The sequence below is a fragment of the Ictidomys tridecemlineatus genome, chromosome 1 (genome assembly GCF_052094955.1).
Source record: "Ictidomys tridecemlineatus isolate mIctTri1 chromosome 1, mIctTri1.hap1, whole genome shotgun sequence".
Taxonomy (NCBI): Eukaryota; Metazoa; Chordata; class Mammalia; order Rodentia; family Sciuridae; genus Ictidomys; species Ictidomys tridecemlineatus.
Genome location: NC_135477.1, coordinates 118,290,804 through 118,315,997, shown reverse-complemented (window position 1 = coordinate 118,315,997; position 25,194 = coordinate 118,290,804). Strand labels below are relative to the sequence as shown.

The 25,194-nt window shown below is 36.0% G+C and overlaps 1 protein-coding gene and 1 long non-coding RNA gene across 15 annotated transcripts in view; one reads left to right on the top strand and one right to left on the bottom strand.

The window, feature by feature from the left end:
• LOC144376976 (uncharacterized) overlaps nt 1-25,194 on the top strand; it is an 80,822-nt gene that overhangs the window by 6,464 nt on the left and 49,164 nt on the right. The gene's annotated exons all lie outside the window — the stretch shown is intronic.
• Nucleotides 1,818-25,194, bottom strand: part of Apc (APC regulator of Wnt signaling pathway) — a 116,405-nt gene continuing 93,028 nt past the window's right edge. For 9 of the 13 annotated variants that reach the window (XM_021727688.3, XM_021727690.3, XM_078045607.1 and 6 more), the window contains 7 exons: nt 22,764-22,859; nt 21,458-21,511; nt 17,778-17,917; nt 17,137-17,214; nt 16,482-16,598; nt 10,770-10,984; nt 1,818-9,237 (listed from right to left, as the gene is read on the bottom strand). In XM_021727688.3, coding sequence (XP_021583363.2) covers nt 2,664-9,237; nt 10,770-10,984; nt 16,482-16,598; nt 17,137-17,214; nt 17,778-17,917; nt 21,458-21,511; nt 22,764-22,859 — 7,274 coding nt within the window. In that variant the 3' untranslated portion in view covers nt 1,818-2,663. The remainder of the gene's footprint in view (nt 9,238-10,769; nt 10,985-16,481; nt 16,599-17,136; nt 17,215-17,777; nt 17,918-21,457; nt 21,512-22,763; nt 22,860-25,194) is intronic. The other 4 variants (XM_005327230.5, XM_040272420.2, XM_040272415.2 and 1 more) reach the window with 1 other exon arrangement.

The following is a 25,194-nucleotide window of genomic DNA, read 5'->3' as shown; positions in this document are numbered from 1 at the left end:
CCACTGCCTTAGGATTTCTCTGTTGCAGTCCACAGCTAAATAGGGCACAGTCAATCCCTTATCCCTTCCTTTAAATAGCCATCACAATTACTGACTTATCTTAAACCCAACACTGGGCTTAGTATGCCATTTTTAACAAGCATCAACTTGGAGTATTTGGCTTGCTATCAGTTTTGGTAACATCTTGCCAATGTCTCAAAGTAGACTCTACTCATTCAGAGCCATTATCTCTAACTAGAGGTTCTCATCCAGTGACCTTTTCCTCAAGGGACAACATACACTGGTTCTTCTCCCAGTAATGTTGCCCACAGGAATTCCAGTCTTTTTGTAAGTAGAAGGGACTCTTCTTTCATTTCCAACACAATACTACCTTTTTTTTTTTTAAAAAAAAAAACTTGAATTAAAAGGCAACTTTATTCTAATTAACTAACACTTTTATCTCTTTCCACAAAAATACTTGGAAGTAGTTTATAAAAACTGGCATGCAAAAATTCAGACAAAAACAGATATGACCTAGATAACATTGTATCCCTATTGTTTATGGCAGCCTTGGAGAACAATATAGAATATTATTCATAAACAATTTCAGAGAAGTTTTGAAAAAAATTTAAATAGATTCCAAAGATAAATAAATTGAGGTGTTTATAAAGTGGAGCAGTGGAAAGAGTATGGGCTTTGGAGTAATATGCTTTAGTTCAAATGGTGGTACTTAATTTTCTGGCACTTTAGCTTTTAAAAAAACAGCCTCATTCCGTGCAAGTTATAAACACAAGTAAAAACACAAGTTAGATAATTAACTAAATGATGTGATTTCAAGGGCACCAGGTAGGTATGCATACTCCCTGTCACCTCCTCTTCCCAGTGCCCCACCATGCCTAAAAATCCTTTATCTTCTCCAAATGCAGAGTGCATGAATTTTATCATTAAAAATAAACCTTTCATTTATTCAACAAATATATGAGCATTTATCATCATAGTCACTTTTGATCTTTTAGAACAAACTCAGGGAAGATATATTAAGTAAATTATCTTTGCTATTATCAGTGTATTTTCCTTCATGAAAGAGGGCTCCCCCTGAGGTTAGTATAAGGAAGTGGGTACTTCACCCCAACCCCCTAACCAACTGTACACATCAAAAATAAAGTTTTTCTTAACAGGTAAGGATATTTAAATACTCCTCTGAATTTTTTCTTTTTCCCAATGCCAGGGCCTCTTTTGAGTATCTTAATGGCATTGTATCTACTTTTAAAGTTTCATGTGATTTGTATTTTCTGTATATGGCAGAGTACTGATTATATTTGGCTGTAGAAAATATGCCTTAACAGGTAGGGTGATATAAGGTGTTGCATGTTAGACCCAGTAGTAACAGGGAAAAGATGAGGAGGAAAGACAGTTACATTATAGAACATGGAAGAAACTACTTGTACTAAGAATAATCAAAATTTCAAGTATAGAATTCTTTTAAGAAAAAGTGAATACTTATGTGGTCCTGTTATTTCAATGCCTAGACCTGTGCTAGGCAGACACTGATATATATGCCTCTGTTTTAACTGAGTTCCAGTGGAGTAATGGGGGAAAAAGGGTGGAAAAATATTGAAAAGTGAAGAAGTGCTAATCACATAAAGAAAAATTAAAATTTAGGAATGGTTAAGTGCCAACAGTCTTCTTCAATTGTTTTTATTACAGTAGGAGAAATTTTACTCTTAATGCATAGAATTTGAAGAAAAAAATTTATATAAGCTTTTAAAGAGGCCCTTTTGACAATTATTAATACAAATGTGAAATAAGACCCTTCAAACAAATACCAATTTCAGTAATAGTTTACATACAGCAATAATTTATTCTGAAATGTTCATTTAGTTTCTGTTGAGACACAATTCATGTCTCATTAATAAAAGAGCAGCCATCTCACCTCAAATACCAGAATGTACAACAGTTACAGCATAGCAAAAGTTCTACCTACTTTCAGATAAAATCTAGTTCAGGTAAAATAATTTCATTCAATGTTTTACAGTTACACAGATTTTTTTTTTGAGCACAAAATAGTGTAAATTGTTACACTGTAGCTATCTCTATGCACATCATATGACCACAGAACTGTTAATCATAACTTCTGAAATTGAACCGTCATTTCATTCATGCAGTAAAGCAAAGCAGGCTGGGTAAACTTATTCATTGGGAACCATATTACTGTGAATTTCACAGCCACATGATTAATTATGAAGTCAGATGGACTCACAGGACTAAAACAATTTTTTTGCATAAATACCAATTTCTCCCTGATGTAAGTTTAATTAGTTAATAATCTAGAAATGATTGATAACAGCAATATATCATATTTTCTATCTGTAGTGTTCATTATTTTACGATGAGCGATAACTGAAGTATGATGGGATGGATGCTACTTAAATATATGTAAAAACATACTGTACAAATATACTTGGCTTTACCACTTTTTTCCCTATTAAGAGTGCCTCCCAAAATATGACCAGTGAAGACAAAGTATACTCTATCAAATATGGCTTCCTGAACAAAAACCCTCTAACAAGAATCAAACCTATTTACAAAAACTTTCAATCCTTTAAACTTTCATTTAGAACAAAATTTCTATATAGCATTTGTAATTAACACCTAATTTTCTTAGTTTTGTCCTTCCAGCTCTTTTAAACAGATGTCACAAGGTAAGACCCAGAATGGCGCTTAGGACTTTGAGTTCCACTGGATTCTGTGCTGTCAGTTTTTGAGTCTCGTTTCTTGGTGTTATTCACTGGTGTTGGGATCTGAGATGGGCGAGCTGAAGTGCTATCTGCGCTGCTTTTCCTAGGACTTGGGTTGTAATTAAAAGGAGTCACTCTGGCAGCAACAGTTCCACTAGGTGAACTGTGTTTGCTTGAGCTGCTTGAACTGAAAGGGGTACGCTCTGCTATAGAGCTTTCACTAGTCTCTGCTGCAGGAACAGGATTACTCTGTCCCTGTTTTGTCTCAGTTCCTTTTTGGTCTGGGGCATCTACCTGAATAAAGGAGTTCAGGCGGTTTTCCAAACCCATGGTGTGCACGGGGACACTGCCATTACCCCCATTTTGTTTTCCCTGATTATCCTTTAAATCTTTCACATTTGGATTTCCCTTTTCTGAAACACTGTCAATCACTGGGGGAGTATTACCTGTGGGAGATCTTCCAGATCTAGGGTTGTTAATGGGACAGTCCTCAATTCTCACCCAAACATCCTCTGTTTTAGAAACAGCAGGTGCCATTTGATAAATTAGAGTTTTTGATTCAGCACCATTTGTAGCACCCGAAGAAGTATTCTGAGAAGTAATATTTGTGGGAGAAATTTCACTTTCTTTTATTTTTCTCCATGTTCCTTTTGTGGATACTTGGTTTTCTTTAGTTTGTTTTGTTCCTGAAACAGAGTTTACATGTTTTTCATCCTCACTTTTTGCTTTTTCACTGGACTCTGATGAGGCAGAAAGAATTGAAGACGAGCTTCCAGTTCTTCTCCAAGTGCTTACTCGAGGAAGGGATGATGAATGTTTGCTATGCTCACGCTTCCAGGTTCCTGATCTGTTAATTGGAAGTCTGGAAGGACTTTCAGAATGGGAGCGTGCTATATCATGACGCTTTACTGGTCTTCCATCATTATATTCTATAGTGGGACTGAGATTGGGTGGAAGTTTTCGCCATCCACCAGCCTGAACAGATGAATGTGTGGACAGAGACATATCAGGAAGGGAAGGGCTTAAAACTGGTGTTTGTGCCTGAGACCTAGTGGGAGAATCTGGTCTAGAAGATGGAGAAAGAGATTCAAATGAAGCAGATTCCTCCAATTTTCTCCTTAGGGTTGGGCTTGGAGCTTCTTTGATGAAAGTAGACTGACGTACTAATACAGGTCTCTCTGATCGATCAGATTCACTTCCACTTGATTTAGTTGAAGACATTCTAGAAAGTTCTACCTTTTTACTAGACCCATTGCTATTATTCATCTGATTTAGTCCTTTGGAGGCAGACTCACTTCTTGGGATACTACTGGTATTCTTGGATAAGCCTGTTTGTTTGGTAAGGTTTTGTTGGCTCATCTGTCTGCCTGGAGATGTATATGACATTTTCCCAGAGCCTGAAGACTTAGTTGAAGCAGTACTAGGGGATGATGTTCTGGGCAGTTGAGATAATTTGTTAGGAGGACTTATTCCATTTCTACCAGGTGAAATTGAGTTTCGCCCTGGAGACTGCATAGGTCTAGTTAATGGTTGCTGGGCAGGTCTTGAAGGAGTAGAATCTCTAGATCCTGACCTAGAAGGCCCTTTATTTGACCCACCTATTTGTGAAGTCTGCCTGGTAACAGGGCTTAATTCTGATTTCACTGAAGGCTTGGTTCCTCTAGGGGAAGTGGTGGTTGCTTGACCTTCACTAGGGCTTTTGGAGGCTGGAGTCTTAAGGGGTGGGCCTTTTTTAGAAACAGGGCTTGTACTTGAGGAGCTATTTCGAACTCCCGGAATATGAATCATTGTCCTACCTCGAGAGATTGAAGGCATGTTTGTTTGAAGGGGCTGTTTCATTTGGCTGGAAATTTCTGAATTAGATCGAACTTTTCCAGTAATCAAGCTTTTATAAACTTTTTTTCCTCCTTTGATTCCTTTATTTTCAGATTCCATTTTTTTAGTTTCCAATGTACTTTTCTCCCCAGGCTTGAGAATTCGTGGTCCTTTATTACCCGTGAAGGGTTTTTCCTCTTGATCAGGTGTAAGATGAAAAGGTGATCCCAGAGAGATTCCTGATTTCAGTGAAAGAATGGAATCTGAATCAGATGAAGCTTGTCTAGATAAACATGCAGCAGCAGCAGCTTGATGCAAACTACTCACTATGGAATTTGCACCTTCTTGAATAGCTTTCCAATCAAAATTTTCTGAGTCAGGGGACAAACCATGCTCTGAATCTGGTTTCTGTATATCTTTCAAATCAAGTGTCAAATCTTCAGCTAATATGCCACCCATATTTCTGGGACTATGTTTTTCATTATCACCCTTGAGTCTTGAAGGCCTTTTCTTTTTTGGCATTGCAGAACTTATACATTCCTGCAACAGGTCATCTTCAGAATCAATACTAAGAGAACTGAGAGAACTGTTTCTTGAGAAACAAACAGGAGTATCCTCAACATGAAATGATTTAGGAGCATAACCTGATGCCTGGGGTTTACTTGGTTCTCCTTGTGAAGCAGGTGGCGCAGTCTCTTTAATAGGTTCATTTTCTTTGTTATTGTTGTTTTCTTGGTCAATGTCACTAAGAGAACTCAGAGAAGAATTACGAGAAAAGCAAACTGGTGTATTTTCAATAGCAAAATTCTGTAATTTTTCATCAGTTGCTGCCCCTCTATCTGGTATGTCTTTGGATGACTGAGGAAAAGTGGGTTGCTTCTGTAGTATGGGTTTAGACTGGCCTCGACTTATTGGATGTTTTGTAACAGCTTGTGACTTATTAGATGACTGTTGGCTTGATGTTAGTTCTGTGTGGCTGGCAACTTTAGCTTCTGAATCCTTACTGTCTTTCCCCTTTCTTAATTCTGCCTTTTCCCTGGAAAGGTCAACATCATCATCATCAAAGTCTAAAGAACTTAAAGAATCATTTCGTGAAAAACAATAAGGAGTTCCTTCAATAGGGGTGTAATGATGAGGTGAATCAAAAGTAAAACTTCCTCTAACTCTATCTTCATTATTTGGTAGCTTATCATTGAAGTCCTTGGAATTAGTCTTCAAGTTTTGTTTCTTTGAATCTTTGTTGTCTGAGAAAGCTGGTTCGGTATTTAAGTTATTCTTTGAGTCTGTGTTCTTTTTCACACGTGTCCTATACTCGGTATTTTGTGGCATAGGTTTTACTGGTGAAGTAGGCTTCTTTTTCTTACTATCTATTTGATTTTTGTTAGTTCCAGATGAAGACACAGATGCTTGCTGGACCTGGTCCATTATCTTTTTCACACGGAAAGGCTTGTGACTTTTCCCTTTGGGCATAGCAGAATTAATGCATTCTGCAAGAATATCGCCTTCTTCTGTTTTACTGTCATCCAATTCAGGCATAGTTACAGATGAGGTTTTTCCTCTTTGAGCCTCATCTGTACTTCTGCCTTCTGTAGGAATGGTATCTCTTTTTTCAAATTCACCTGACTGTGCCCCTGCTCTAATCCCTTCTCCAGCAGCTAACTCATTTGGAGGGGATTCTATTGTAAGATCACTTAGAGATGTAGCTGTGGAAAAGTTTATAGGTGTCCCTTCTACACAATACACCCGTGGCATGTCATCTCCTGGTGTAAAACTAACATGCTTTTGTGCCTGTAACCTGTTTTGTGATGGAAGAAGTTTGTACACAGGCAATTGACTTGGTTTCCTTGCCACAGGTGGAGGTAATTTTGAAGCAGTCTGGGCTAGCTTTTTGGCTTTGCGTGATGACTTTGTTGGCATCGCAGAAATAATACATTCTTCTAATATTTCAATATCATCATCATCTGAATCATCTAGTAGATCTTTTTCAGAATCAACAGGTTTTTCTGCCTCTTTGTCCTGGTTTTCATTTGATTCTTCAGGCTGCTCTGGTTCTGTTTCATTCCCATTGTCATTTTCATGAACTGGAGGCATTATTCTTAGCTCTACATCTTTCTGTATAAATGGTTCATCAAGGCTTAGGGCACTCAGGCTAGATGAACAAGAAAATCCATCTGGAGTACTCTCTGTGGCAAAATGTAACAAAGTATCAGCATCTGGAAGAACCTGGACCCTCTGAACTGCAGCATTTACAGCAGCTTGCTTAGGTCCACTCTCTCTTTTTTCAGTAGTAGGTACTTTATTTTTAGGTACCTCTCGCTTGGTTTGAACTGTCTGAGGAGGTGGTGGAGGGGTTTTACTTCTGCTTGGTGGCATGGTTTGTCCAGGGCTATCTGGAAGGTCACTGGGGCTTATAATGCCACTTACCATTCCACTGCACGGTTCACTCTGAACAGAGCTGGCAATGGAACGACTCTCAAAACTATCAAGTGAACTGACAGAAGTACATCTGCTAAACATGAGTGGAGTCTCCTGAACATAGTGCTCTGGTGGACTTTTGGGTGTTTGAGCACCACTTTTGGAGGGAGACTTGGCCCCTGAAGAAAATTCAACAGCTTTGTGTCTGGTTGATTCTGTAGACAGACTGGAAGCTTGGAGTCGACTGGGTTTGGTTCTAACATGCTGAGATACTGTTGGAACTTCACTTACAGGATCTTCAGTTGATCTAGTTACATTGTTCTCTTTTATTTCTGCTATTTGCAGAGTATTAGAAGAATCTGCTTCCTGTGTTGTCTGATCACATCCTATTTCATCTTCAGCTGATGACAAAGATGATAATGAACTGCACCTTGAAAAACATATTGGGGTGTCTTCTACACAGTAAGTCTGAATTGTTTCTTGGTTGATAGAGGGAACTTTGCAAGTGGTAGTTTTTTGAGTCTGACCGTTTCTATTCTGTGCTGAACTTGGATGTAACTGAGTTTGCCTTTTTGCATTGGATGAAGGTGTGGATGCCTTCTCACTATTTGAAGAGATATGTTCAGTTTTAGTATTTTGTGCAGATGAACTCTTTGAAAATGGAAATGATGGTTTCTGTGAGGAAGAAATGTCAGTGGCATATTTTAAACTATAATCAATAGGCTGATCCACATGATGCTTTTCTTCATTATATTTTATGCTATAATTTGTTGGTCTCTCCTCTTCTTCATGCTGTTCTTCTTCAGAATAGCGTTCACTATAGTTGGTTGGCTTATCATCTTCATAGTCATCTTCCTGACACAAAGACTGGTTTACATTTTGATTAATTCCATGACCAGAACCCACTCGATTTGTTTCTGAACCATTGGTTCCCCTTGACCTATATGGGGAAACACATTCTTGCTGTCCAAAATGTGGCTGGAACTTAAGGTGTTTATCATCAGTACTCTCAGTATATACAGGGTAAGTGGTATTTTGACTCCTTGATTGTCTCTGCTCATTTTGTTTTATTTCATCTTCTATTATGTGTTTTGGTCTTGCCCATCTTTCATTCTGTGAAGGACTTTGCCTTCCAGAGTTCAACTGCTCATCTGAATATTTAAGACTATAATTTATTGGTGTATCCAGTTCTCCATCATTATCATCCATATGATTTGCACTATGTATTTTATGGGCTAGGTCAGCTGGATACTGACCGTAACTGCAAAATTTACTTTCATCATCTTCAGAATAGGATTCAACTGAAGGTTTCATTTGACCTCTTTTACCATAACCATCACTACTACTGACACTATTTAAACTATCATTTGAAGATCTTTTATATTCCAGTTTACCATAAGGCATAGAGCATGTCCTATTTGAATTTTCTGACTTAGTAAAATTGTATGTGTTTGAATGTGTGTGGGCAGTGGAACTTCTTCTTATTGCATTCCTTTCATCTGTCACACAATGTAATTCAGTGGTAGAACCAGAACTTCTGTCTTCCTGGGAGGTATGAATGGCTGATACTTCTTCCATGACTTTGGCAATTTGGGCTGCAGTGGTTGAGATTGGCAAACCTCTCTTTGAAGAGGTTCCTGGATTTTCTGTAGTTGGGTGGTAGCTGCTTAGGCCAATTCCTCGCTCCCTCTCCAAACTTCTATCTTTTTCAGAACGAGAACTATCTAAACTCCCCCTTGATGATGAGGAGCTGGGCAATACTGTAGTATTCAAATATGGTGAAAGAACAGTCATATTTCCAGTATTAAAATTGTCTGATCTATTATCATCATGTCGATTGGTGTCGAAAACGTAGTCACCATAAAGATTTTGCTTGTGTCTTTGCTTACTACGATGAGATGCCTTAGGACTTAAATTGTCAATGTTGTCAAAAGTTTCAGATAAATGCTGAGCATCTAATTCTGCTTCTAGGGCTTTCTGTTTCCTAACATGAAGAGATGGTAAGCTTGAACCAGGAGACATAATATTGGCGTCCTTATATTTTGCAGGTCGATTTGCCATGAGATTCCTTAAAGCTGCAGCACTTCCCATAGCAATCATTTTGTGCTTTGAATGAATGAGATTCTTGAGCATGCTAACAGCCCCCATATCCCATAATGCTTCCTGGTCTTTAGGATTTCTTGCTGAGAGATTCCACAAAGTTCCACATGCATTACTGACTATTGTCAAACTGTGAGATTTCAAGTGTTGTAACAAAGTTTGTAGGCAGTTGTTCTCTCTTAGGATTTGCCTGGAATAAAAACAAGAAATCACAGAGTGAAAAAAAAAAATCTGTAAGATAGAAAACAGGTAAATCTAAAGATAATTTTACTAAAAGTTAATAATAGGCATGTTAAAATTATACCAATTATTCTATAAATTTCAAGCATTCACATCTTTTGTTCTTAGTTCATTCAATGTTTATTGATTAAAAATACTCATCTGTCAGACTTGGTAATGGCCCTCAGCAGAAAATGTGATTTTCTATCTATTCTACATTTCCTATTCTGATCCAATAGCTTAAAATACTCTTGGCAGGGGGCAGGTACCAAATACATTTATTCTTTTCATATGGTAACAGTTTTACAATTTAAGTGTCATAAATATATCATGAAATCTTAAACTGAACAGGAATTTTGTGGTAATTTAGCCTACACATGCAAGCCACAATGTTGACTACTAATATCTTGGAAGAGGTAAACAGAACTGATACATTTTTTATGTAGTCACAGAGCATACTTTATGTACATATCAGCAAACCTACTTTCTAGAGTAATCTCTATGTCTCCAGTTTAATTTTCTGGCATGTTATCTTTCTTACAAGTACTCTTTGGCAGATTGTGTGTGTTGTCATTATTTTGAAAAATAATGTAAAGTAAAGGTTTTCAAAATATTTAAAGCATGTAAATACAAGGGCTAAAAATCAGCATAATGAACTCTGAGACTTGAAAGAGCACTAGCTAGTTTAATGCATGGAAAACTGAAGTTCATTGACAGCATATTCAGCTTAATAGGCCTTAAAATAGACTGGTAAGGGTGCACAATAAACTTTAATGTGGTGGTCTTTTCTCAATAGTCCAGTAGTCAACTGAGTACTTACTGAGTTTACAAAATACTTTTGGCGTAGCAGAAAGGAATATAAAAACCTTGAAGTTTTACATCAAAAACTTAAATAAAAAGATGTTTATATTCTCTATTAAAAGAACCTGATGCTCTTTTTGAAAACAACAGGAATAACACTGGATATATTTAAAAAAATGAATAAGCTCTGAAAATACTCATATTTTTGTTGACATATTATAGATCCCAAGTTTTAAAAATGTGTGCTCTGACTCTGATCTTTCAGATTTTAGAAACCTAGTAGATTGGCTGGTACTTAAATAATATGATAAGTGATGTTAAGACACCACTGGAAAAATTAGAGCCTTTATACTTTCAGAATCATGCTCATCATTTTGCTGTTTTTAAAATAAGCTTCATATTCCTTTATGCCATAGTAATAAACAAGAAAGAATTTTGTTCTAATATTTATGACTCTTATTTATTCCTCCACACATGGATTATATCTCTTAACATTTGTTTGTCTAATCTCCTTTATGGTACTATAAACTTTATTAGAAAAAATACACTAATGAGTAAAACTGGGATTAACATTTATCTTTTCACTGTACTAAGTGTATTTTGGTTTTGAACTTATTAATAATTATACAAAACACTGCTCACGATTAGGTCTTTTCAAAGAAATGAATTCATGTAGAAAGTAATATAGAACTCTGTATATACCTGTGGTCCTCATTTGTAGCTATCAAGCTGGATACATTCCGTAATATCCCACCTCCACTTTCAATAATGGCTAAAGTATTTGTCTGGCTCCGGTAAGTGAGAGTGCCAACCAAAAACGCAAGCGCACCATCTACAGCACATATATCAGCTTTATTCTCAGTGCAATGTGCTGACAAATTCCATAAGGCACTCAGTACGCTTTTGAGGGTTGATTCCTATTAAAAAACAGAATATGTGTCATCTAATTAGAACTGAAATTTGTTTTTCATGACTTTTTATGTTGACTTCTACTGAACAAAGTTTGTTTTTTGATTTCCCCAGTTTTCCAACTCTGACTAGTAAAATTTTTAAATTTTTTGGCACCAGAGATTGAACCACGGGTACTCTACCACTGAGCCACATCCCACCCAGCCCTTTTTATTTTTTAATTTTGAGACAGGGTCTTGCTAAGTTGCTGAGGCTGGCTTTAAACCTTGATCTTCCCAAGTCATTCACTGGTAAACTATTAAGAAATTTTCATTTAGAAAAACTTTCATAAAATATCAAATAAAATTTAAGCAATATCCCAAATTAAGCATAACACAATATGAAATTAATGGTCTTCCCTGTTTAAATGATACACATATCTTACAGAACTTACAGTGTGTGTGTGTGTGTATACACACACACATACTTCATGTACATTATGAAAAGATAACATTTTCAAATCAATGGAAACTAAATTTAAAAAAGCCTCTATTACTATACATGGATAAGGAAAATCATCCCCCTCCCTCCTCGCCTTCCCTGCACCATAGTACTAGGAATTGAACCCAGGGCATTCTACCACTGAGTTACATCCCCAGCCCTTTTAATTTGTAGATAGGGTCTCACTAAGTTTCCCAGGTTGGAACTTGCCATCCTCCTGCTTCAGCTTCCTGAGTTGTTGGGGAAATAGGGAAAGACATCTTAGAAGTACTGTTAAATGATAAGAGCAATTTGCAAAGCAGTATATACAGTATTACATTTGTATTAAAAACATACATAAATGTCTATATGTGGTTGATCCAAAAGTAACAATGTAACTTATGGAAAGAAGAAAGGATACTGGAAAAATGTTTCAAAGATGCAAACTAATTACAAAAAGTCAAAACTCCCTAATATACAATATCATAGTAAAATGTCAAACTGCACTTGCCATAGAAACATTTTGATATGCAATTGGTCACAATCTCCCATGATCCTGGTGTCAGTCTTTGTACTTATCTCACAAAAAACATTCATTAGAAATTTACTATCTGTTGGGGCTGGGGTTGTGGCTCAGTGGTAGAGTGCTTGCGTAGCATGCATGAGGCACTGGGTTAGATCCTCAGTATCACATGAAAATAAAATAAAGATATTATGTCCACATAAAACTAAAAAATAAATATTAAAAAAAGAAATCTATTATGTGCCTATCATACAGGCACTTCAAACAATTAACAAAACAAAACAAAACAAGGTACTCTAAAAGATTATTGCAGCCTGAATTTTAATAAAATATTCCAGAGAAGACTGTTCTGTAGGAGGATAAGACCTGTACGTTCATAGAGAAGAGAAGACAGTAGCTCCTCGCAGGGGAAGCAGAATGATAAAAGGTATGTAATCCCAGTGGCTTGTGGAGGCAGGAGGACCGTGAGCTCAAAGATAGCCTCAACAAAAAGAGAGGCACTAAGCAACTCAGTGAGACCCTGTCTCTAGATACAATATAGGGCTGGCTTTATGGCTCAGTGGTTGAGTGCCCCTGAGTTCAATCTGGGTTACTACCCCTGCCCCCCCCCCCCAAAAGGTATGGGAGTAGCCAGGTGCAGTGGTGCACACCTGTAATCCCAGTGGCTCAGGAGACTAAGGCAAGAGGATTGTGAGTTCAAAGCCAGCCCAGCAACTCATCGAGGCCCTAAGCAACTCAGTGAGCCCCTGAATCTAAATTAAATACAAAAAGAGCCGGGGATGTATCACAATGATTCAGCACAAAATCCTCAGTACAAAATCCTCAGTACAATCATCAGTACAAAAACCAACCAACCAACCAACCAAACAAACAAATAAAGTATGGAAGCAGAAATCAGGAAGAAGGGCTAGGTGCAGTGGCATACAACTGTAACTCTGGGTTTAATACTATTACCAAAAACAAAAACAAATCAGGAAGGAAGGACTGTAGAATAAAAAGACACAAAGGAGACCAAGGCCCATGCTGGGAACTGTAGAACGTAAGTTCAGAGAGTTAAAATATAGGCTTTAAATGCCACAGGAAACATTATGGGCCTAAATAAAAAAGTAGTTAACTACCCATTCTCTTTATCAAGAAATTAATTAAATGAAACAGTATTGGAGTAGATTTAGACAATGTTTATCAGAGAGCTAGAAAGAGGCAGGAAGGAAATGCTTCCACAATCAAGATGTGAGAAAAGCTCAATTTTAATTGCAATGTGATTGAAGTAAAGGCAGAGCATTTTAAGCTTCTGAGAATAAGAAAGATGGCAAGTCTTTAGATCAGTGAGTCAAACTGCAATTTGCCCAGAAGAGCTAAAGTTAGAAAAACAAAAGTTGCTCTCTGTGTTACTATATGTCAAAGGCCAAGAGTTTTGATTCAATAAAGTTTTACAGTTCAAAACAGAGGAGAAAAGAAATGATTAGGAGTTAGGGATGTGGTGTAGTGGTAGAAAGTGTGCTTAGTATATACTAGGCCCTAGGCTCCATCCTCAGTGTGTATGTGTGCATGCATATATACGTACGCTCACACACAAAATGACAAGGACAAAATGATTAGCAGTTGGAAATATAGGGCTGCGGCTCAGCAGTAGCGCACTTGCCTGGCATGTGTGAGGCATTGAGTTCGATTCTCAGCACCACATATAAACAAACAAACAAACAAATGTCTATCAACAACTTAAAAAAAAACAATATATATATATATATATAAAGTTGGAAATACAGGTGAAAGCAAAGGAGTTTTAGTAAGTTGCGTGATCATAAAGTATAAAATACAGGTGAAGGTAGAAAAGAAAAACCAAAGTGAATCCATAAATCCAGATTTTGCAACCTGGAAAAGAGCTGTATCAGAAGCAAAATCAGGAGAGACTGAAGATGGTATGACTAATTAAATGAAGCAAGTAACTTGTTCAAGGCTTTGGATGTTACAGGAAAAGAAAAACACTGTAGTAGTTAGAAGCCACAGAGCATTTTTATTTTCATTTTCAAAAGACTGGGTTTCTTATGTAGTTGAAACATAAGAAAAGAAGGATCCATTAGAGAAGATGTAGAGGACAAGAGTAAAGTACTCACATTTTTAAGTAAACAGTAAAAACTGGGGCACAGAACACATTAAAGACAAGGCTCTATTGTGTGGAAGGTGTAAGCTAGCTGAACAGAGTTAAAGTGCTGCCATACATGCAGGGGAAATAGGAAGAAGTCCTGATTCTTGATCATGAGTAGTAGTAAATAAAGCTGAAAGGCAATCAATGACTAATTAGAGAAAAAGCATGTTCACAATGACTACTGCACTGAATATAGACAAAGAGGAAACCAACAAACTCTTAATATTGTTAACCAGGAAGCCCAAATCAGAATTGTATAATAGCAATTTCTGATCGGCTAGTTTTTCCAAGATTGGCCTTACATTAAAAATTTATAGATGAAACTGGACATGGTTTTGCACATTCTTTAAGTCCCAGCTACTTCGGAAGCTGAGGCAAGAGCATTACTTAAGGTCATCAGCCTGGGTAACACAACATAACTTAAAAAAAAAAAAGATAAATTTAGGGTAAAATGGCCTTTTCCAAGCAAAGGATAAGTCTTTCCATTTATTATGGTCTTCTGTGTTTTTCAGTAGGATGTATCTTTTAATCTAGCTTTTTAAGTCTGTATCAATTAAATCTGTATGTAGATCTTTAGGTCTGTATTGTCCAGGCTGGTCTTGAACAACTGGACTCAAGTGATCCTCCCACTTCAGCCTCCCTAGTGGCTTAGACTATATGCATGTGCTACCATGCCTGCCTAGTTAATTCTTTTTTATAGCTGAGTTGAATTTTATTGTACAGATATACCACAATTTGTTTACCATTTACCTGCTGACAGACATCAGAGTTATTTCTAATTTATGTTATCACAAACAAAATTACTACGAACATTCATGTGTAATTCTGTGTGTGAACATCAGTTTTTGTTCCTCTTGGGTAAAATACTTAGAAGTGCAATGGCTGGGTCATATGGCAGGTGTATGTTTAACTTAAAAACACTGTAAAGTGTTTTTTTTTTTTTTTTTTTAGTTGTAGTTGGACACAATACCTTTATTTTATTTATTTATTTTTATGTGGTGTTGAGAATCAAACCCAGTGCCCTGAATATGCTAGGCAAGTGCTCTACCACTGAGCCACAACCCCAGTCCCTGCCAAATGTTTTAAAGTGGTTACACCATTTCACATTCTCACCAGAAGTATATAGGATCTCTACTGCTCAACATCCTTATAATACTTGACCAATTTTTAAACTTTAAGTAATATGATCTGTGTAATGGTATCTCACTGTATTTTTGATTTGCATTTCCCTTAGAACTAAGGATGTCATTAATCTTTTCTAGTGCTTAATGGTCATTAATATAACTTCTTTTCTGAAGTGTTAGTTTTCGGCTCAATTTTATTTTACTTTTCTGCAGTACTGAGAATTGAACACAGGGGGCACTCTACCACTAAGGTACATCCCTAGTCCTTTTTATTTTGAGACAGCTTCTCATTAAGTTGCCCAGGCTGGCCTTGAACTGTGATTGTCCTGCTTCAGCCTCTCAAGTTGCTGGAATTAGAGGCATGCACCACTATGACCAGCTCCATTCAGTAGCTTTAAAGGTATCTTTATGCATACCCCAAGCATATTTGAATATTATCTTTATAACTAGTAATTTAGTTGAATACTTTTCTCCTAATAAATTTTCAAGTGTCTTCCAGGTATAAAAAATAGACTTCACTAAAAATACAAAACTAAATAAATAGTGAAAAACAAAAAAAACTCTTCACTCTCTCTGAAAATAAAAGTTTTTAAGAAGAAAATTTAAGCTACAGGTCTTGGCCAGTTGGGTCAAGGAAGCCCAGTTTGGCTAAGATAACTTGCTTGGTTGCTCCCCGATTTCAAGTTTACTATTTTTTTTTTTTTAAACTAGCTTAGTTTTTGAACTAGATACCCTACCTGAAGATATGTCCTAGAAAGAAATTATTACTTGGAGTTTCCTATTGATCATTAAATTTTTAGGACTTTGGGGAAATGAAATTTGGAGAGCTCACAAGTAATACAACAGAGATTCTCAAGAGTGACTTTGTACCTTTTTCTTGAGCGACATTTGGCAATATTTGGAAATCTTTTGGATTATCACACCTGTCGGGGGCAAGGGGATGGTGTGCTGTCAGCTAGTGGGCAAAGGCTATGGATGCTGCAAAATATCCTACAATGCATAGGTCAGCCCCCTAAAACAAATAATTATCTGGGTCAAAAGTGTTTACAATGTCAGAGCTGAGAAACCCTGACTAAACTACCATATACAAATTCTTTCCCCTTTAATACTCCTAGAGATTGAACTAAAACAATGAAGATAAATAGGTCAGAAATTAGGAAATCTCCTGGCAAGGTGAGGGGAGAAGTATGGAGAAGGTGGCAAAAAAAGGTAGCTGACATGAATCCATATTACAGTACTATTTTCAAGGGTACCTTTTTAACTTCCAAAGCACATTCCATCAATGCTTTTACACTTCCAACTTCCCGCAATGTCTTTTTACTATTTACATCTGCTCGCCAAGACAGATTCCTCAAAACACTTGCAATAACCTGCAAATGAATCAATTTTAGAAAAATTTGTATAAAAATGCTTAATACTAGCTTCCTTTTATTTCTAATGCTAGAGGTTAAGAATAAAATCTATTCAGGTTGAGAAAACCTTATCCAAAATGCTTGGGACCAGAAGTGTTTTGGGTTTCAGATTTTGTTTGCTTTTGGAATGTGCATATATACAGTATGCAATAACCTGGACATAGCACCCAAGTCTAAATATAAAATTCATGTTTCATACACATCTTATATATATAACCTGAAAGTAACTTTAATATAGCATTTTAATAATTTTGTGCATGAAGTTTCATGGTGTGTAATTTTCTACTTGTGCTGTCATGTTCAACACTCAAAAAGTTTCAGATTTTGGATTAGGAATGCTCTACCTGTAGCAAAGAAATTCCTATAATTATTTTCCTTTATTCTAATGTTACTGAAACTTTACTCTAAAACATGAGGTACTAAATACTGAGCTATGACTTAAGTCAGAATATTAACCTGCTAATATCCAAGAAACATTTGAGATTCTAAGTGGTACCTGCTGTAAGTCTTCACTTTCAGATTTTAGTTGGGCCACAAGTGCTCTCATGCAGCCTTTCATAGAGCATAGTGTAGCCTGTAAAATTAGATATTAAACAGAGTGTCATCAAAAGGTAGCTTGAAGCTGTGCTTACTAAATGTCAAACCTAGTTTTCACTGTTCATAACAGATATTTCACCTGTAAAAGATGTAGAACAAGATTATCTAGAAGAAAGACAGATGCCCTCCCAATTCTCTGCTATCCTTGTAAAACTGAAAAAAATAAAGTGAACAGATAAGAAATATAAGCAAAGGATTTTAAAGTAAGATCTTTTACCTGGATGGAATTAGTATGTGCCTCACACTTGCCTTGGTCATCAGGATTTTCAGATTCATAATAACAATTTTTGTAATATAACTGTATAAATTCACTATGGTGTTTCACCTGTATATGTACTTTTGCCCTTATTTAGGCAAAGCCCAATGAAATGAGTAAGGATATACAGTGGACTTGAAGTACAGGTTTTTATTAGTCATTGTTTAATTAGAAGGGAGACAAATAAAGAAAGTGAAAAGTAGTTTGTGTATGTGAAAGTAACTAACCTGACCTAACTTATGCACCTGAGCCGTCTTTAAGAAACAGATCTTAAGAAAACATACCTTGTTGGCTACATCTCCAAAAGTCAAGTTTGTCAAAGCCATTCCAGCATATCGTCTTAAAGTAATACTGTAGTGGTCATTAGTAAGCCCATACATTTCACAGTCCACTTGCAATAATTCTGCAATGGCCTGTAGTCCCCCTAATTTAAAAAGGGCAAGAGGAAAAAGATAATAATCTAAAATAAAACAAATTATCATCAAATTGATAATTAAATATTAGGAAAAAGAAACCTCAAAGAATAAGTATATATGGTTTAAATTTGCCTTTAGATTTATAAGCCACAAAAGCTATTATAAAGGACTTTAGTGTAACATATTTATAAAGTACAACTGACAGCTATTCCATTTTCTGCAAGTTATTCCACCCTCCAGCCCCTTGTTTTACTGAATGAGTGTATTTTCTACTTACTGCACATATACTACATGCTGCCAACCATGAAGATGACCGTTTTCTATTACTAGGTCTTTAAAAACATCAATAGAAAAAGGCAACTTATTTTTACTATTAGGGCTTAAAAAACACTCTTCATCGTCGCACATTGTTGCCTAATTACTTTAATATTTTTTATTTGTCAAAATAATTACCCTTAGGAATAATGAAACTTTTAAAAGAAACTGTGCATTAAGCAATGATTATTTTTTCATCAAAAAGAATGTCTGATCAACTTCTAAGTTCTATAAAACTATTTGTGCTTAAAAAAATCTCTTTACTTTTCTTTAATAGTATTGAATACCATCTATACTAGGATTTTGTATTTTCTTTCCCCCTAATTCTTACTACTGGGTATGCTCAACAATGCCCACAGTGGCCAACAGTAGGAGGGCAAGGAGGAAAACAAAGTGAAAGGAAAAGACAACAAAAAAAGGGCTTAAAAAAAAAGTGAAGCAAAATGGTGAGGAAATGAACAAAAGAAAGATAAAAATGCATGTGGAGCTATGAAAAATATTATTCATTATCAAACATTAATAATCATGGGACTTGGAATATTGTTTTGTTACAGAGAAGTGGCTAACACAGAAAAAAAAGGAAAAAAAGATGAATATAGACAAGCAATTCTGGGATAATGTAAGCCTAAATAGGTCATTAATCTGAAAGAAGGCCAGTATATTATGGTTTTATAAATGATCTGGAACTTTGTTTGCAAATTTGCAAACAAAGTTCTATCTTGGACAAGAATTCCAGGCCAAGGGATTTAACTGTAGAAAGATTCACGAAAATCTTTATGACTAGCAGAAATGACAGACAACTTTGACTATAGGGAAATAAAAATTAATTTGTTCAAAGAAAATCTAACTGTATTTAGAAAGATTTTTCTTGAATTTACCTGTGATAGTAGAAAAATATATAATCAGTGAACCAAAACTAGTCACTGTCTTTCAGAAGCTTACAAACTAGAGCAAAGACAGACATTTCAAGCCCAGGGTTAATAAGTGGATTTAACCTAGACCCAGGGTTGGGGGGAGGTCCCGAGAAAAAGGCTAAGAAAATAATGTTTAAGGCAAATCTTTAAGGAAGAATGAGTACTTAACAATGGTGGAGAAAGTATGAGAAAGACGTATTCTGGAAGAGGAAACAGCATGTGTAGAGGCCCTTGAGTTTGAAATATGAATCAACAAGGAAAGGGACACAAGATGAGGCTACAAAAATGGGTAAGATCATGTAAGACTTTCTGTGCCACATTAAGGATTTTAGGCAGAGGAAAGTATAATGAGATGGGCATTCTAAATAGACTACTATATCTGCAATGTGTGGAATGGATTATGACTGGAACAGGGAGTGGCATAAGACAAAATATTATAGAACAAGAGAGACAATGGTGGCTTGAACTGGGGAAGAAAAAAATATTGATTTGAAATATAGTTAAGAAGTGGAATTAAAGTACTCAGTTACTAGATGAAGGGAATAAAAACGAAACCATGTATGACTTTAAAAAATTTTGGCTTAAGCAAGTGGATTGATTTTGCCAAGAGAAATCCTGGAAGAGACAGAGATTTAAGGGTGGGGGAATTAAGAATTTCAGTTTGTGATAGATCAGTTAGAATCTTTGAAATATCACCTAAAGGAAGATGTCAATTAGGAAGTATGATGTGTGTTTAAAACTCAGGAGAGAGAACTTGAACTAAGATGTAAATTTGAAAAACACTGAACACTAACACTAACGTGGTAACTGAAGCCTTGGGAGTAGATGATATTGCAGTTGGATAAAGGAGAAGTATAATAACAGAATTCTAACCCAGGATATTATCAGAGTCACTGCAGACCTGAAGTCTGTGGCTCAGGATATTAATGAGATCCAAATGTCGAGTATTATGAAGCAGAATATCAACAGTGAAGTTAGATAAACTATGTCTTGTTTTTTCATAAAATCCTGCCTGGTATATATAGCAATATCTGGAATGCTTTCTTAAAAAAGATAAAAGTACATCAAAAGAGGGTCCCAAGAAGGCATTAAATTGTCAAAGACTTGAAACCTCTTGTATGGAAAAACTAAACATTTTAGGATTTGATTCTGAGAAAAAAGATTAAAGAAAGATATGATGGGTGTCAACAAAACCATGAACAACATGGCTAATGAAAAAAAGGAACATTCAATAAAAATCTGGCACATTAGATACAAGACAAAATCATTTACAATGCCAGGCAAATAAGAAGAAAAGATTTCAGTGAATTTTGAGGCAAAGAATATAATTCATAGGCTAAAACTATAAATGGATTCAGTAAAATATGCAAATTTTTGGTCGATAGAATAAAAATTGACTGCCCTAAAAAAAGTTAGGATGTTTCAAGGTAATAAGCACATCCTTATACATTTTATTTGATGTCTAAGTTAGAAAATAGTGGTGTGGATGGATGTCCAATATGGTATCTTATAACCTTACAAATAATGAAGGATCAACTGCCTCAGGTAACATTAAATAGAATCCTTAATTCAGTTTATTTAAAAAAAAAAAAGAACCGAGAGATGATGTTTAATTTTTAAAAGTATGTTATTTTTGTTTTACTTAGTTTAGATAGCCACCATTAGCATTAAATGCTCCATTCTAAAATAAGTATCAGGAGCTCAGCATCAATATTCTATAGAGATCAATGTTCCACAAAGTTTCCTGATCATAAGCATCATCTGAGTTGCTTGTTAAATATGATTCTTAGTCTCCTCCCTGGAGAGTCTGTTTGCTACAGGGCTAGAGTATCTATATGTTTTGACAAGCATCTCTGGTGATGTTATGATCTAGAAACTTTGTAAAACACTAAGGCAAATAAATCACAAGTTCTTTGGAAGACAGGGCCATGTCTTATTAAAAATTTCTAGTGCCTAGCACAGTTTCTGGGACAGATTAATATCATATATATGTATGTATGTGTATAGATATAATATATAGTCTAAATATTCTAATACTAATAGGTAAAAGGTTAAATGACCATGATCTTCATATATGCACATATGACAATCCCAATGGACTGAGCTTTAGGATTTCCCTTCATCTAATTGGGATTTATTTCTTCCCTAATTTCTTACTGCCAGATGCCTGTACTATCTTATACTATCTCCCCCCAATTTATAAATCTTAATTCTCCTTTTGCCCCAGTGTAAATTTGGAGACTAGGAGTGAGAGGAAGGTAATCCCTGTGGCTATGTCCCCAGCAGTCACACCCCCAGAGGCCCCATCCTGCTCCTCACCTGAAAGCCCCTGCCCTAGCTCCTGTGATGAAATGCCCCGGGTAGCCTTCCTACCTGAAGAAGGAAGAGGAACAAATACTGAGTCTAAGTTTTATTTTGAAATTCAGATGATTAATGTGTCAGTCCTAGTCTACAGTCCATTGGAACATAGGAACATTTATAATAGAAAAATATCTTAAAACTGGATTTTCTGTTTATTATTATTATTCCTTTCCCGTTATTATTAGCATTAAGAAAAACTTAAAATAATGAGGGAAGAACTCAAGATAAACTGAGATTCCACAGGACACTAGGGGAGAAAAGAGAATCAGGTGGGACTGTGGGGAAGAAAGCATGGCTGAGGGTAGGCCTGAAATTTCAAAAGTACAGAGCCTCCCAAAGTGATGACTCTGAAGGAGACAACACTCATTTTTGGCTGTACGAGTTCTCTGCGTTTAAGAGTCTCATGACTTTAATCACTTATAAGATAAACAATGAATGACAATGATGAGGGCGATAGGAATACAAAGTGGAGGCTGGAATGTAATGTAACGTAAACAGCACAAAAAGCAAGGGCACAGTTACACTAAGATGGAAACTCAGTGTATGGTTCTTGCTGTGGCATGAAAAACTACAGCTCACATGAGATGGCTCAGCATCATGCAATATATAAATATCACATGTGCAAAATGAACCTAGAAATCAAAAACCATTTCATGAAAAATGGGGTGCACAAATGCAGATTATATAAGATTTAGAGCGTGTGATAACACACACCTAAAGGACTAATTGTTACAAAATTAATGAAATGTTTCTAGCATAATGTTTTTCTATATTAATCAGTTTCAAAGACACCATGCCGCTTATGATGAAAATTGAGTAAAATACTGAAAACTGTGAAGATAAATGAAATGCTTAATAATATTTCTTCTTGGTGTTTATCGGAAGTGATAACAGATCTCAAGGAAAATGAAATCTCTATGTTTCAAAATAATTCAGATTACTCTTAAATAAACTGTTACACAGGTTAACCCTGGTACAGGAACAGGAGGGGTCTGTTCAATAATTTTTTTAATCATTGGCTAAGATTCTGAAAATCTAAGTTAGTTTATAACAGGGTAGCAGTTTCTGTTGACTCAGGAAAACCAGGAAAACCAGGGTACAGTATTTTGCTACAAGAAGGAAGTACCTGGTAATAGAAGTTAGCATCCTTATATTTCAACTTATCAATGATTGAATATCTTCATGTAGTGTATTAAATTTCTACCATGATTTAAAAAAATCCACAAGTATTTGTCTATGGCATTAGGAAACATTTCTGTCTTACCAAGTTCATTCATTGCATGTCTATGCTCTTCATCAAATGAAAGTTTCATTAGAACACAAACAGCAGGACAGATCTGATGTTCAACAGGAGCTGGCACTGGAAAATACAATTGATGTAAACCATAATGTTTTGTTACCTGAAAAACAATGATTATACTTAAAAAATACGTAAGGATCATTAGCATATCCCTAATGCATATAAATTTAATGGATTGACAAATATTTGCTGAGTGGATGAGAATAAAGACTACAAATGTGGAACAGAAAATGAATAAAAGCTTTTCTTGGTTCCATAAAAATGTTTACCACTCATCTATCCTTTACCAACTCTATTAATCTAATATCCAGGTAACTTAATCTAATTCAGGGAATTTAATTTAAGTTCCCTGAATGTTTATGGTATAATTAACATATCTAATAATTTAAAATTATCTTCACATGGTGGGATATGTCTATAATCCAAATGAATTGGGAGGCTGAGGCAGGAGGATTCCAAGTTTGAGGGCAGCCTCAGCAATTTAGCAAGGCCCTAAGCAACTTATTGAGATTCTATCTCAAAATAAAAAATAAAAAGTGGTAAGGATATAGCGCACTAGCTCACTCATTAAGCGCCCCTGGGTTAATTCCCAAGTACCTCCTCTCCCTCTAATTATGTTCACTATATGAAAGAATAAAAACATTTTGGAATAAAATGTTTAATTTTGTTTATAACTTTAGCTATTTTCATAAATGTGGGTTAAAAGCCCATGGCTAAGGCAGTAGAATGAAAGTTCAAGGTCAGCCTAGGCAAGTCAGTGACACCATCATTTCAAAAAAATAAATGAAAGGGTCTGGTGAAGTAGCTCAGTGGTATAGCACCCCTGGGTTTGAGTCTCACTATCACAAACAACAGAAACAAAAAAAAAAGAAAGAAAGAAAATGGAAAATATGTATGTACCAATATAATACCTAGTGGATAAAATTTACCAGACTGATACATACATATAATAGATAGTAAAAAATTTAAAGAAAAAGATGTCCCACTAAGCTACATTCCCAGTCCTTTGAGATGGTCTCACTGGGACTGAGAGTAGCCTTGAACTTGAGATTCTCCTATTTTAAGTCTCCTGGATCACTGGGATTACAGGTGTGTGCCACCATACCTGGCTTATGTACAAGGTTTCAAAACTTATTACTTGACATAAGTATTTGTTTGGAAGTAATAATGTGGTGCTGGGGATGTGGCTTAGTGGTAGAGTACTTGCCTGGCATACTTGAGGCCCTGGTTCAATCTCTAGTACCATGAGCCCCCCCCCCCCCCCCCCCCGCCAAAAAAATATCTGGACCATTTCATTATTGTGGTTAGCCAAGAATCAATTCAGAAAGGCAATATTCTCTCAATAATATATCTTATTAGCTCTCCTCATTCCTAGGATAGCAGATATAAAGAATCAGCTCTACTTTTTTCTTATCTTAAAAAATTTTAGATTTAAAATAATGTTTATATTTAAGCTTGGAAAAAAATCTGCTGTGGTTTCCTAAATCATATTTTTACCACAATTCCTTTTACTGCTCCCCAAATCAATAGGTTGATATGAAAAAAATCATCTCCTTATCCTGTGTGTGTGTGTGCATGCATGTGCACACATGCGTTAATTCTTACTGGGTGAAGGAAGGTCTTACCTTATATACTTACTGCTGTTGGTTCTTGGCTACAGGAATGAAGTTACGTCCCCAAGGGACCCAACTTCTATGTTCCCTGCTCCTGAGGGAGAAGGGCTAGTGAACAAGGGTCTCTTCCTGAGCAAAGAGCTGGGGGGCTTATTATTACCAGAAACTGGGGCCCATTGCCTGGAGCAAGATGGTATAGTAGGAAGAGTAAAGAGCTAACAGCACATTCAGCCTGTTTGTGTTTCTGGCTCTATTACTTACTAGCTGTAGGCCATAACAAGTCTTTTATCCTCTCTGAGTCTCAGTTTCTACATCTGTAAAATGGAGATGATGATGCTTTCCCTTTCCCTTTTTGTTGGAGGATCACATAACATTAACAGAAATACAGTGTCCACTGAACAGACTGATACGAATGTATGAAAGAGTATAGCTTGGTCACTAGTAGCTGGAGGAACTAATGTAAAGTTGCTTTTCTGAGCTTCCCCTATGGAATAAAAGAGAAGGGCAACCAACAATGTTCTTTCTAGCTCTACTAAGCTTTGACTATGTAAATTTCTTTTAATTTGCTGTTCTTTTTTGATTACTGAGTAGTGTACATAACGTATTCCTTTGTTAATTTTTTAAGGAAAATACAGACTTAAGCTATTATGTTAATGGCATAGACAGCTAATATGAATTAACTCCTTCATTCATAAAGACAACATATTAACTACAAAGTTTTCTAATCTAAAACTTTTACATTTGCTTTCAAACATGCACTACGACGTACATTATAAAGCACA